Below are 13,678 nucleotides of genomic sequence, written 5' to 3'. Positions count from 1 at the left end.
ATGTGTAAAAGAGCCACATATGGCTTCTGAGTAGGGTTGCCAAGTCCAATTAAAGAAAAATCTGGGGACTTTGGGGGCGGAGCCAGGAGACATTGGGGGTGGAGCCAGGAACAAGGATGTGACAAGCATAATTGAACTCCAAGGGAGTTCTGGCCATCACATTTAAAGGGACAGCACGCCTTTTAAAATGCCTTTCTTCCATAGGAAATAATTAAGGATAGGGGCACCATCTTTTGGGGCTCATAGAATTGGACCCTCTGGTCCAATCGTTTTGAAACTTGGGGGGTATTTTGGGGATAGGCACTAGATGCTATACTGAAAATCTAGTGCCTCTACCTCAAAAAATAGCCCCCCCAGAGCCCCCAATACCCACGGATCAATTCCCTATTATTCCCTATGGGAATCGTTCTCCATAGGGAATAATAGAGTGCCTAGTAGACATTTCCCTCCCCCCGCACGCTTTCTAAAGGGGGGGGAGGGCCTCCATACCACGGAATCCCCCCTCCTTGCCCCCTCCCTCTCTCTCACACACACATAAACACTTACCGTACTTGGTCTTCTTCCAGCAGAATGTGCTTGCTGGGAAAACGAAAGCAAGGCAGCACAGGAAAAGAAAGGGAGGGGCCGTTCTCCATGGAAACTTACTTTCCCATGAAGCCCTTCCTGTTTCCTGTGTAGCCTTAAAGGGACACATTTTAAAACGGATCAGAAGCTCTACAACACGATGCCTAAAGGTATGTTCTCTCTCTCTCCCCCTCCCCCAGATTTTTTGAGAGCGGGGGATGAGGATGCAATTTCGGGGGTCCCCCGCCAGGGCGGGGGGGTTGGGAAGCCTACTTCTGAGCCACAGTTTGACCATCCCTAGCCTAGACACGTTTGACTTACTGAGGAAACTGATATGGTCATAATGTCTCAGTTATTCAGACTGTGTTCTGAGAGACTTAGTAGGATGAAAACCAGATATAAGTTTTCAAATATGTAAAAAATGAATTATTCAATTTTTGTCACATTTTCCTTGAGAGTAGGGATTTTAGCAACACAATGGCACCAAATGGGATCTTGATTTGCATTAATATTTCCTTAAAGTTATTTCTGTATACCGCCTCTTTTAAATTTATCAAATGTCAATCCAGCAGATGGAAGTGCTATAATATAACTATATAAAGGGCAAAGAGGAATAGTATGCAGGATTTATATGTTTAATGAGCAGCTTTTCTGACAGCAGAAAGCAAATATGCATCCTCCTCAGGAAATGATAAAGATCTAGGGAAAAGTTTAGCAAGTTGCTAAACCAGAAAAATGTTGGAAAAAAATTAGAACCAGTCATGTGTTTGTGTGTGTGTGTGTGTGTGTGTGTATGAGAAATTCTGGGAGCAGCTAGTATGTATATGAGTCAGCATGTCTGTCTGTCTGTCTCTCTCCCCCTCCCTCCCTAGGAATTGGGGTATTTTTGACCCTGGAGTCATGGGGGGGGGGGGAATTTGTTTACCCATTTAAAGCTTTCTACAGGCTCCAACCACCTGTTATGTCTTCTCCTCAGTGAACTGCAGTGCCCTGAAGTCTCTCTCCCTGCTCCCTACTACCTTTCTTTTTTTAATGTTGAATTTCATCGAAAGGGAAAATGGGGTCAATCTGGCCCCAATAGAAAATGGGGTCAATCTGGCCCCAGTCAGCTTGAAAATGAAAGCACTATGCATAATTGTAATTTGGAGTTCTGTTGACCGCAAAAATATTGAAAAAATGATTTTAGCACTGTTCCATGTTTAAATAGATAGACCAACACTTATTATCTTCAAGGTGGAGTAAACAGTGAAAATAATTTTTTCCTCATAATTTATATCTATAGACCTTTTTTTGGCTTTGAGGATTTAGAACACTTTTGGAATTGAGGGTTGCAATGACCCCAAAGGAAAGCAGTCTTTACAACTTGAATTGTTGAGTAAATAGTAGGAGGAGGTAAAAGCCCTGTCTTTGTGCTCTGTCACAGCTTCCTTCATGCTCACAGCCTCATGGAAAAGCTCAAATTGAACCACACTGCACTTTTGGAAAGGGAGTCATTGCATACCCCATTGCGAGACAAGCCAGGACATGTTTGAAGGCATCCTCATTTTCCAGACTTGAAGGAGCTATGAAGCCTGGAACTCTAGATGACCCTAGCAACCTGTCCACTGATCTGATTGGTTCCTTTTGTCCTTCAAATTTTTCAAACCTCTGATTTGATCATCTCAACTTTATAGGGGGGGGGAGTTAGTCTACATGACCCATAGCCACATGTGTACTGAACTGTTCAAATTTCCCAAACTTCTGAGTCACCTTCTCAACTTTACATATTTGGGGTGTGTGTATGTCTAAGGTTACAATGATTGCTTTCTTTAAAATAAACAGTTTTATAGATTTCCAACTGTGTTTTCTGCTTTAATTTTTTTACTTTTTGTGGGCTTTTGATGTTTTCAATGAGGGGTATTTTTGACCCCATTTCCAAATTTGTCTCTCCTTTGTCCTTCATTTCTGAAGAAAGTTATTCTTGAGGCCTGATTTTTTTTTCTTAATAACTAATGCCATGACTGAGAGAGCTATCAGGTTTTCATTGCCTTTTGCTGTAATGTTTGCCGAAGTAGTATAGCTGTGTTTTTTTTACCTTGGGAGGGATATATATATATATATATATATCCCTCCCAAGGTAAAAAATATATATATATTTACAGACAGAGAGAGAGTTGTAGCTCTTACAGTGTTTTCACATGCTGACTATGTATGCTGGAGACCAGCGTTTCCTAATCATTGGGCCTTGATCCAAAAGTAGGTTGTGATAGTGAAGCTTATGAAAGTGGTTCCCGGGTGTTTGCTGTTGTGTTGATTTGTTTATGCTTTTTTTTTAAGTGGACCACAGGCCCGTAGCCAGAAAATTTTGGGTGGAGGGGCCCTCAAGGTAAGAAATTTGGTGGGGGGCTCTGGGGCCAGATGGTCCCATTTGCACTGAGGGCTTCTCGTGAGGAGCCTTTAGTGCAACCCCCCCCCCCCCCGCTGAGCAGCAGCAGCCCTGAAGGCCCAATGGAGGGGTCCTATGGGGGGAGGGATTTTTAAATAGAGGGGCCGTGGCCCCTAGACGGGGCCGGCCGTTCGGAGCCCCAGGCAAGCGCTTAGCTTGCCTCCCTCTCCCCTCCCCGCCACTGCTGCCGCCACTAGCCACCCCCCAGCGCGGCATCCCGCCCCCCCCCAGTGCTCCGCTGGCCTGCCTGCCACCGCTAAAAGCTGTGGCGTTCCATTCGTTGCTGGCTCCCTTCCCCCTGGGGCTCACTGGCTAAAAGTAAGCTTAGCCGGTGAGCAGCCCGCACCTGCATGTTTTGTCACTTAACAAAATGCGCTGGCGCGGGCTGCTTGCCAGCTAAGCAGACCAGCAGAGTGCCGGGGGGGGCGGATGGGATGCCGCGCCAGGGGGGTAGGGAGGGACACGGAGCTGCAGGGAGGGAGCCATGGGGGTGCTTTGGGGGGCACCAGGCAGCAAGTCTGCCTAGGGCACCCCAGGGCGCGGGCCGGCCCTGCCCCTGGACCCCCCCCCCTCCCCGTGGCTACGGGCCTGGTGGACCACAGGCTTAGTAAATTTGAACTAAATAAAACTCCCTGGGCACATGAATGGGTCACTATGTGGCAATTACATCACAAGTCAGTGTAGGCTGGGCCATTAGGGCAGAGGTCTCTAACCACAGAAGCTTAAGAATTATTTTTGTAGGCTTGGCTATCCAGTGGTTGGGAAACACTGTGTTAGGGTGAATAAGGCAGTGACTCAGTCTGCTCCCAGTTTCCTTGTGGGCCCTCTTACTGGTATTTATCACACAGGAACAGGCTTGTGTAGTTTCCTCACTGACACTATGACTGTCAATGCAGCTTAGTGGTAACAGGGCTTCCATATGGCAGGTTTCCCTGTAATTTCCACACCTCAGTCCTGCGGGCATGTCCCCCCCCCCTCCAACAACATGCATCAGGAACTAAATTCATATTTAATTGGTACATTTTTGAAGAGTTGTTTTCTGTTACTACACTGGACCCAAAGCTATGTAATGCAAGACAATAACATTCAGAAGAGAGCTCAATGCAGGGGCAGGGTTTTTTTCCAGCCACCTCTCTGAATATCTTCCAGGCCCCAGTAGGGGTCAGTGGAAGTTGACATGACTTTTGAGTGCAGACACACACACAAATACAAAAATGTCAAAATGTCCCCAAAGTTACTTGGATAAATCGTTAAGGACTGTAGCCCATACTACTGCATATAACTTGCTGAGACTAGGATACTACTATGTAATTTTTGCATATTTAATGTTACGTTAATACTTATATTTTGCTTGCTTTCTGTTTTTAGTCTTTTGATTGGTTCTACAACTCTAATCCTATTGCACTGTTTATTGCTTGTCCCATCCTGTTGATTGTGTTGACTTACTCTGTGTAATCTGAGTCCAGATGAGAAAGGCAGACTATAAATAATGAAAATAAATAAAGTTCATCAAAGTTTTGAAATGAAGAACTCTTTGATTCCATATTGAAAATATCTAAAAGAGCGAATATAACATGTAGAACTGAATAACACTTGGGGCATTATTCACAATCCTGCTTTATCAAACATGTAGGAATTCCAGTGCCCTTTCCCTTCACTATCTGAGCCATATTAAAATATTAATTGCTGCGTGTTTGGCATTTTATTTTAAACTAATAAAGTCATTTGTGATGTTTCTAGTACTTTTACAGTGCAACCCTAAACAGGCTTACACCCTTCAATCTACATTGACTTCATGGACTTAGAAGAGTGAAACTGTTTAGGCTGTACTGCTCACATACATCATTCCTGACCTCACCTCTAGCAGTCAAAAACATATGAAAACCCTAATGGTTTTAGAGCTGCTGAATATAACTTTCTGGCAACAACATATGTAATCTATTCTGCACCATGCTGCAAGATTGTTTGCTTGAAAGACTGCAGTCTCAGCTGTATGGAAGTCCTCTAGTAACAAGGTCTACTGATCAAATTTCCTTTGTACCTCACATTCTCAACATTCTATCCATAGTAGAAACCTGAGCGTACACACAGTGTACAAATAAATTTCTTTCAAGAATCAAACAAAGTCTGTTTTTTTTAGGGGAGGGGATTTTCCCCCTATTAGCATCAGTTGTGCTCGTAACCCATTTGACAAAAGATGTTCCTAAATAAATGTTGTAAAAAAGGTACAAAATGCGAGTAGCTTTTAGGAGCAATTTGCAGTTTGACCTTGTCAGCAACATTATATATTGTGTTCTGTGATACTTTGTTATGCCCCTTCTTGCCGAAGTTCATTCTGAAGGACATAAATATTCTTTCATTATCTGAAAAAGCAGGCTTGCAAATCTACTTTGCATGAATGCACACACATAACACCCACTGGAGGGCAGCACAGATCTCCACTAGAAGTATGAGAAAACATGCTTGGGATTCATGTAATGACTTGAAAGGTTAAAACAAAAACAACACACAAGCAGCCAAGGGGGCCCATGGTCTGGCCCCTCCTTATTCCATACAAAACTGGTCTATCTTTGCTGACATCCTGGATTTAAGAACATAGGATTTGTGGGTACTCTGCCCCAGACTTAAATTTTTGCAAGGAAGCTACCCAGGAGTGAGTTGAGCAAGAGAAAGGATGAAGTGCAGTGTGCAATTTTCCTGCAAATATATTTTACTCTAGGCTCTTTTCTCTGGTAGCCAGCCTCCAGGTGGGACGTGGAGATCCCCTGGAATTACAACTGATCTCCAGATGACATAGATCAGTTCCCCTGGAAAAAATGACTGCTATTGAGGATGAACTCCATGGCGTTATACCCCATTGAGACCCCTCCGCTCCCCAAACCCTGCCCTCTTTAATCTCAACCTTCCAAATTTCCAAGCCCAGAATTGGAATCCCTGTTTTTGAGACAAAGGAAAATGATCAGCAATGCACATTTAAGGACAGCACGAATTGGCCCTTGGTGACCTTGTCTGAAAGGAAAAAGAAAAACAAAACTTCAGCAGTCTGCTGAGCCTGACTGAGTAGTACTATTTTAATTGCTTCCAAAGGAAGACCTTCTGTAAGGAAAAGAAAAATATTATTTCCAAGAACTCTCCAAGGACCACACTGAAAATATTACTGGGGAGGAGGGGAATATGAATTGTTTCTCAAGGATTTTTAATCTCTGCATATCAGCCAAATGGGAATAGAGAGAGTTCATTTGTGAATTATCAGACACTATGAGCGGGTTTATTTTTGTAAATGGAGAAACACACATTTAAAGTAATATAACTGTGGCCAAGTGCATCGATACACACATACACACACATCCGTTCCTGAGTTGTAAATCAAAGTAATATACAGTTGCACAGCAATTTCTATTGTATATGTATTTTGATAGCATGAATGTTCACACACAGCAGTTTAAGATGATAGTTTGTGGTGTGAGGAGTTTACTTTTTAAAATAACTATTGATATTCAGAGGTAAGCTGGAAAAAAAGACTGGAGTACCCATCACACTTTAGATAGATGCACTCAACCTTTTACTAAGTGATGACTTCAACTACAGTGTGCTTGTTTAATCTCAACAAAACTTTTCTTTATCATCTGGCCAAATAATGGGGAAAATTTTCTACAGTTTGGCAACTGGCTAGAAATCTGGGGAAAGAGGAAGAAGATTAAATTCTCCTTTGCCATTTGGAAGAATGAAACAGGCATCTGGATCATTGAATGTTTAACATGTTCATTAAGTTGACACTTGGTAAATGGCTCTCTGAATTCATTTTTTTTAAAATAGTCAAATTTGCCAGTGTCTGGATTTGCCTATTATAACAGCCTTAACAATGCAGTTTAGCAGGCATGAGTAGTGGTCTCTCATCCCACACAAACCATTGTTATATCTGACTGTACTTCTGACTGTATAACTTTTGTATCTCACTGCTTGTTTTGAAGTATATCCGCTGAGAAGTTACAACTTCTTGATTTCAGTGGAGCCTGTTTCTATCTCCTTATAAACGACTTGGGGTTGTTTTCATACTTCTGGGCTCAGTGTGTCTGACATTCACAATTTCCTCTTGACATATTCCCACACATTTGTGCATTGCTGCACAAATTTGGGTGTGTAGAAACCCCACCCCCTTGATACTGTAGTAGCACACCTTGTAGTCTGATACATGACTTCCATATGTAATATGTGTTTGTAGCCATCTTGCGCAGGTATCAAGAACCTGCAGCTTGCATTCAAGCATACCTCTAAACAGTTGGCCCTGATGCACTGTGGATACTTTAATAGCATTATTATTTGGTGCTCTTCATATTAACTGCGGTATTCCTTAAATGGTAACTGTAATTTTTTTGTATGATTTCAAAGTAGTGTTTAGCCCAAAGGGTAAAGAAAAAAAGCAGATATATTTGTTTTGGTGGATAACTTTAAAAAAGAATTTACTCAGCATTTTATTGAAATAAACACAGACATGCACACTTTTATTTCTGGGAGCAGTTTGCTCCAAGTACCTTAATGTTTATTGTTGTAATTATTATTTAGGCTGAGCTTTCATAGTGCCATTTCCTTCCTAGGTGCCACCAAAGGAGTGTCAGTTGTATGAAATGAAAACAATGAGACTCAAGGATGTTAGTTGTACATAAAAAGTTCAATGTTTTCAGTAACACAAGCATGTTTAATTTTTTAAAAATAAATTGCATCCATCCATTTTGTATTTCCTTACAATTGCTCCATGAAGTAACTTGTTCTACAGAAGGAAATTGAAACTAGGCCTCCAAGCAGTGATTCTGTGATGGGTTTTGAGTCCTTGTATGGACTGCACTAGTTCTCCCACTGAAAAGGTCAAATGTTTTCTATTAGCATTTGTAATATTTTTCACAGTTTTTTCCTATCAATATTGTGACCAAACCACACATTCCTCACTAAATCTCTGCATCCGCTGCCTTGTCTGTTGTTTACTTACTAACCCCTCCCCCCAGTGTCATCTCTTTGTATATATGTCTAATTTATCAGTTTCTTATAGATTGTCAGCAGCCTGCTGCCTCCATACCGCCACACGGCTCACAACTAGCCAGGAGGCGAGACTGCCCGACTGTCAGGTAATGCTCTACTAATGCTTCCTCCTCCTTCTCCTCCTGCACTTCAATGCATGCTGTAGTCAATCTGCCACAGGGTAACAGCCACTGCTTTGACTTTTCTATGCAAATCTCACTTCCCCTCACATCCTTGTGTAGGCTTCCCAAACCCCCCGCCCTGCCGGGGGACCCCTGGAATAGCAACCTCCTCCCCCACTCTCCAAAAATCTAGAATCGGGGGTGGGGGTGGGGAAATGGCACCGTGTCTCTTTCCCTGGCTGCCTCCCTCCCTCGCAGGCTTCAGGCTTCTCCCTTCCTCCGGGTCACAAAGACCTGCCCACCGCCGGCCTGCTATTCGCTCCAGTCCAGCTTCCCTTCACGAGGTGCATGCTGGGACTCGTAGTCCTTGCGTCCTCTCCGGCTGCCACAGGCGTCTCCTCGGGGAGTCTGGCCGGCGGGGGGGGGGAGCTCCGCCCCCAGAGGACCATGTGCGTTTCTACCTCCGGAGGCTTCAGTCGCTGATTGAAAGGCTTCCTCTTGGGATGGGGTGTCTGTGTTACTTTGAAGAAGTTGGCAGCAACTTGTGAGTAGAGAGGCCAATCCCCCTTCAGTGTTGCCAGAAATGGGGTGGGGGGAGTCTGCTGGGCACTTCATTATTCTCTATGTGGAGATCGATTCTCATAGGGTATAATGGGGAATTGATCTGGAGGTTTCGGGGGCTCTGGGGGCGCTGTTTTTTTGAGGCAGAGGCACCAAATTTTCAGTATAGTATCTAGTGACTCTCCCCAAAGTATCCCCCAAGTTTCAAAATAATTGGACCATGGGGTCCAATTCTATGAGCCCCAAAAGAAGGTGCCCCTATCCTTCATTATTTCCTATGGAAGGAAGATATTTAAAAAGGTCTGCGGTCCCTTTAAATGTGATGGCCAGAACTCCCTTGGAGTTCAATTATGCTTGTCACACCCTTGTTTCTGGCTCCGCCCCGATGTCTCCTGGCTCCACCCCCAAAGTCCCCAGATATTTCTTGAATTGGACTTGGCAACCCTATCCTTTTGCCTCCCACTTTTCTGTATAGCTTAAAGAAAAAAAATAAATACAAAAATTTAAATGTTTGCAAATAGTGTGAACACAGCAGCCACATGGCAATGCATGGGCAGTTTCATGCCTTGCCTGTATAGCAGGACCGGATCCACACGTTTTTTGGGGGGAGGCAAAATTAAAAAATGACGCCCCCTTATGGGCCATTCTATCTTATGATCCCATAGAATACAATGGACCCCATACCCAATTTGGCGCCCCCCCTCCGTCAGCGCCCAGGGCAAGCACCCCTCTCTGCTCACCCCCCAGATATGGTCCTGCCGTATAGATTCAGAGTTCACATTTGCCTTCTACAGCCCTGTGGGATAACACCACATAGAAGGAACACTTGGGGGCAATAGCTCATGACATTAATCTTGACAATGTATGCTGCACTGTTACTACCACTGTAGCTCTGTAATAGCACAGCTGTACAGCAGCACAGGATATATAGGCAGTGAATACTTTATGGGAATAGACCTAACAAATCAGGGCAAGCAGCCATAGGACCTACAGGAAGAGGCTAACAGGTAGGGACAGGCACATGAAGCAGGCAGGGTCTAACTAAGATGGGTCTGTCAGAGTCTCCAGCAGAAGGGGATCCAGGAGCCCATATTTGCTGCACTTGCTGAGCTTGAGTAAATGTCAGGTTCCCTGTTCTTGCCTTCTGAGGAGTCCCCTTGTCTGACCTCTTGGATCCAGGGCTGGTGCCAGGGTTTCTGGTGCCCTAGGCCCCTGCCCTCCCCACACCTGGGATGGTGAGGGCAAGCGCAGTGGTGGCAGGTGGCGTGGCACCAAGTGCCTCCAAGCACACCCACTGCCATGCCACCCCTGGTGCCCCTTCCCTGCTACCCGCCTGCCCGCAAGTAGGCAGTGAGGTAGAGGAGAGTGGTGGAGAGGCGGGCAGCAAGGACAAGTGCAGCAGGGGCAAGCAAGGGGCACCAGGAGCAGTGAGATGTGTGCAGGGAGGGGGCGCCCCCTGGTCACCCTTGAGGCCAGGTAGCACCTTAGGCTGCCACCTACCTGGCCTACTGGGATGTGCCGGCTCTGCTTGGAACGGGTAACTCTCACATGGTCCTTTTACATGGACTACTGTGTGATAACCCATTGTTCCTGACAGACTAGCTGTAGTTCAGTTTCAGGTATTCAGGCATAATGCTGGGAAGGCCTTCCTAAAAAACTGTGATTGCAATATGTTATGATGTATAGTTCTCAGCAAAACTATGCTATGTTATTGCATTCATAAACCATGGGTCCGTGATGCAGCTATTGCTATAGCCATTAAAACTGCGTAGTAATGAACTGCAAAACCATGTGTCTGCATTATATATGGTACGGATATGGTAGTGCCATGGTTATGAGTGCAATTTTCCTAAGGCAGAGAACATGAATGGATGGCAAGAAGTCTGAGTTCCTATCTGCTATATGCCACTGATACTTTGTATGTCTGTAAGTAAATCGAAGTATATTTATGCAGCTTTCTAAATCTAAACATGTGATTTCTCAACCAGGATTTGACAACTAATTTTAAAAGTCCCATTTGAAATAAAAGAAAAGTCTATCTAGATTTCTATTGCAGCATTAAATAAAAGATGAAAAAAAACAGAATTTGAATTTATTGCCATGCTCTCTGCTTCTTAGGCATAATGTACTTACTGCCTACCCTGACCTGGATGGCCCAGCTTAACACGGTATAATCTCGGAAGCAAAGCAGAATTGGCCCTGGTCATTATTTGGATGGGAGACTACCAAGGAAGTCCAGGGTCACTATGCAGAGGCAGGCCACAACAAACCACCTCTGAACATCTCTTGTTTTGAAAACCCTACGGGGTCACCATACGTCAGCTGTGGCTTGTCAACACTTTCCACCACAACCATCTATTACCTGTTTCCACTGAATGCCGCATAAAATCTTAGTTGACAGAATACTGCTTACAAGAGTTGCAGTATATTAAAAATGAATGTAACTTCATCTTGTCTGTCTACTAATAGAACAAAATTGTTTTAGCAGCAGAAAAAAACCCTTAAATCACATATTACAGTTAGCTGAGAAATGAAGTTAGCGGAAATTATGCGAGGGAGGGGATGTAGTTTTGCACAAACACAAGGGCTGTTTCTCAATTAAAGAAACCTTTGTTAATTACATTTTACAGACTTTAGTTGATTACAACTGCATAAATTTGCATGCAAAATAGTTTGGAAGTAAAAACATTCGTTGTTTTTAGATGATGTGTGCATGTGCCACAATTAGGGTTGCCATCAGGTCTGGAAAAAATGCCTTGTCTCTTTAATAAAGGCTTAATGTATAGAAATGGGCTGTAGAAGCTTTATTGGCATTGTGGTAAATAGCATTAACTGTAAATAGCATCACATTAAGCCTCTGTTAAAGAGACAGAGCATTTTTCTTCTCCAGGCAGTTCCCAATCCTGGACACACTGTGTACCATTTCAGCAGAGGCTTTTCCTTTTTAAAAAGACACAACCTCTATGAATTTGTAAGAAATTACATTATAAACAATCTCTTGGGGCGGAAATGGCTGAACAGTTTGGAGCTTCATTAACCAATCAGAACAGTTCTAACCAGTCAATCCACCTACCTATGAATTTATCTTGCCATTCCTAAATTATCATGCACCATCCTGCCTCTTCTCCAATAAGCTCAGGGGGCTGCATGCATGAGTGCATGAAGCTGCTTTATACTGTCAAGATCAATACTGTCTGCTCAGACTGGCAGCAGATCTCCAGGGTCTCAGGCAGGCAAAGGATCATGAACATCATCTACTGCCTAAACCAGGGTTGGCCAAATGGTGGCTCAGGAGCCATATGTGGCTCTTTCACACATATTGCGTGGCTCTCAAACCCCCCTCACCCCATTGGTCAGCTTGGAGAATATATTTAAAGTTAAAGTTGCTTTCTTCCCATCTCTTCTCTCCCTCCAATCTATTTGCCTGCCTGTCAGCCTTCCTTCTGTCTTGTGGCTCTCAAACATCTGATGTTTATTCTAAATGGCTCTTACATTAAGCAAGTTTGGCCACCTCTGGCCTAAACCTTTTAACTGGAGATGCCAAGGATTGAACCTGGGACTTTCTGCATGCCAAACAGAAGCTCTAGCACTAAGCCACAGCCCCTTCCCTCTCTCCTTGTCCATTTTTTTTATAACAACTCTGTTAGATAGATTAGACAATGACTAGCCCAATATCACTGAGTGAACATCATGGGAGGGTGAGGATTTGAACCGAGGTGTCCCAGCTCCAAGTTCTACATTCGGGTCTAAACACTGTGTCACACCAACTATTTTAATTAATTGAAAAAAGAAGCCACATCATAACCAGCAGATGAACAAGATTTTGAGGGTATAAACTTTTGAAAGTCAAAAACTCCCTTTGTTAGATATGAGTCAGAATGACTCATTCTGACTTGTACCCCTGAAATCTTGTTGGTCTCTAAAGTACTACCGGACTTGAATCTAGATGTTCTGTTGCAGACTGACATAGCTCCTCTCTGAAATGGTCAACCTGAGTGAGCACCCTTTATTATTGTTGCGACTTGTACAAGAAAAGCATGTCTGTGCTGGAATGGAAGCGCTTCCTTTATGCCACAAGAGCATGGATAATCCCATGAATGAACAAGCAGTGTTTGTATTAGAATCAGGTTTGATTTCCAGTTTGTTTTATTTAATATTTTACCAGAGGAATGCTCTGAATCTAGGTGCATACAACTGCTAACATACCCAACCATAATACCATTCTTCTTATATTCATCCATCTAATCCTCTGACTATTAATATGCAGCAAAGAAAAAGTTTTAATAATTTCTATTGGTAGTAGTTTGCTTGTATCTACACGTAGTTAGGCTGTATCCTTCCTTATCTTGAGTCCACACAGAGCTTTTTTCTTCTTCCCTATATTTTTTTGTTCATACTTGGGGAAGGGCCATTGCTTAGTGGTAGAGTATCTTCTTAACATGCAGAAGGTTCACGGTTCAACCCCTGGCAACTCCAGTTAAAAGGAACAGGTAGGAGGTGATGTGAAAGTCCTCTTCCTGAGACCTTAAGGAGCCACTGCCAGTCTGAGCAGACAATACTCCCTTGATAGACCAATGGTCTGATTCAGTATAAGGCAGCTTTGTGTGTTCATTTCCTCCTTCTATAAAACAAGTTTCTATACGACTTACCTGGAAAGAAGAATTGCAGATTTATACCCCGCCCTTCTCTCTGAATCAGAGACTCAGAGCGGCTTACAATCTCCTTTATCTTCCTCCCCCACAACAGACACCCTGTGAGGTCGGTGAGAATGAGAGGGCTCTCACAGCAGCTGCCCTTTCAAGGACAACCTCTGCCAAAGCTATGGTTAACCCAAGGCCATTCCAGCAGCTGCAAGTGGAGGAGGGGGGAATCAAACCCGGTTCTCCCAGATAAGAGTCTACACACTTAACCACTACACCAAGCTGACTCTCAATGTTCTGCAAATAAATGTAATTTTGTGTGTATACTCTCCATTGACTGAACTTACATTAAG

The 13,678-nt window shown here is 43.6% G+C and overlaps 1 protein-coding gene across 7 annotated transcripts in view; it reads left to right on the top strand.

Annotated features, from left to right (window-relative positions):
- Nucleotides 1-13,678, top strand: part of BICD1 (BICD cargo adaptor 1) — a 153,969-nt gene that overhangs the window by 137,096 nt on the left and 3,195 nt on the right. For 3 of the 7 annotated variants that reach the window (XM_060245707.1, XM_060245705.1, XM_060245711.1), the window contains one exon: nucleotides 8,034-8,109. The exons of 3 other annotated variants lie outside the window; for them this stretch is intronic. In XM_060245707.1, the coding sequence (XP_060101690.1) occupies nucleotides 8,034-8,109 (76 nt within the window). Of the gene's footprint in view, nucleotides 1-8,023; nucleotides 8,110-13,678 lie in introns of all 7 variants that reach the window. One more of the 7 variants, XM_060245710.1, reaches the window with a different exon arrangement.

Source organism: Heteronotia binoei, chromosome 8 (genome assembly GCF_032191835.1).
Source record: "Heteronotia binoei isolate CCM8104 ecotype False Entrance Well chromosome 8, APGP_CSIRO_Hbin_v1, whole genome shotgun sequence".
Classification (NCBI taxonomy): Eukaryota; Metazoa; Chordata; class Lepidosauria; order Squamata; family Gekkonidae; genus Heteronotia; species Heteronotia binoei.
The sequence above is the reverse complement of the archived record's forward strand: the minus strand, read 5'-3'. Positions and strand labels throughout refer to the sequence as shown.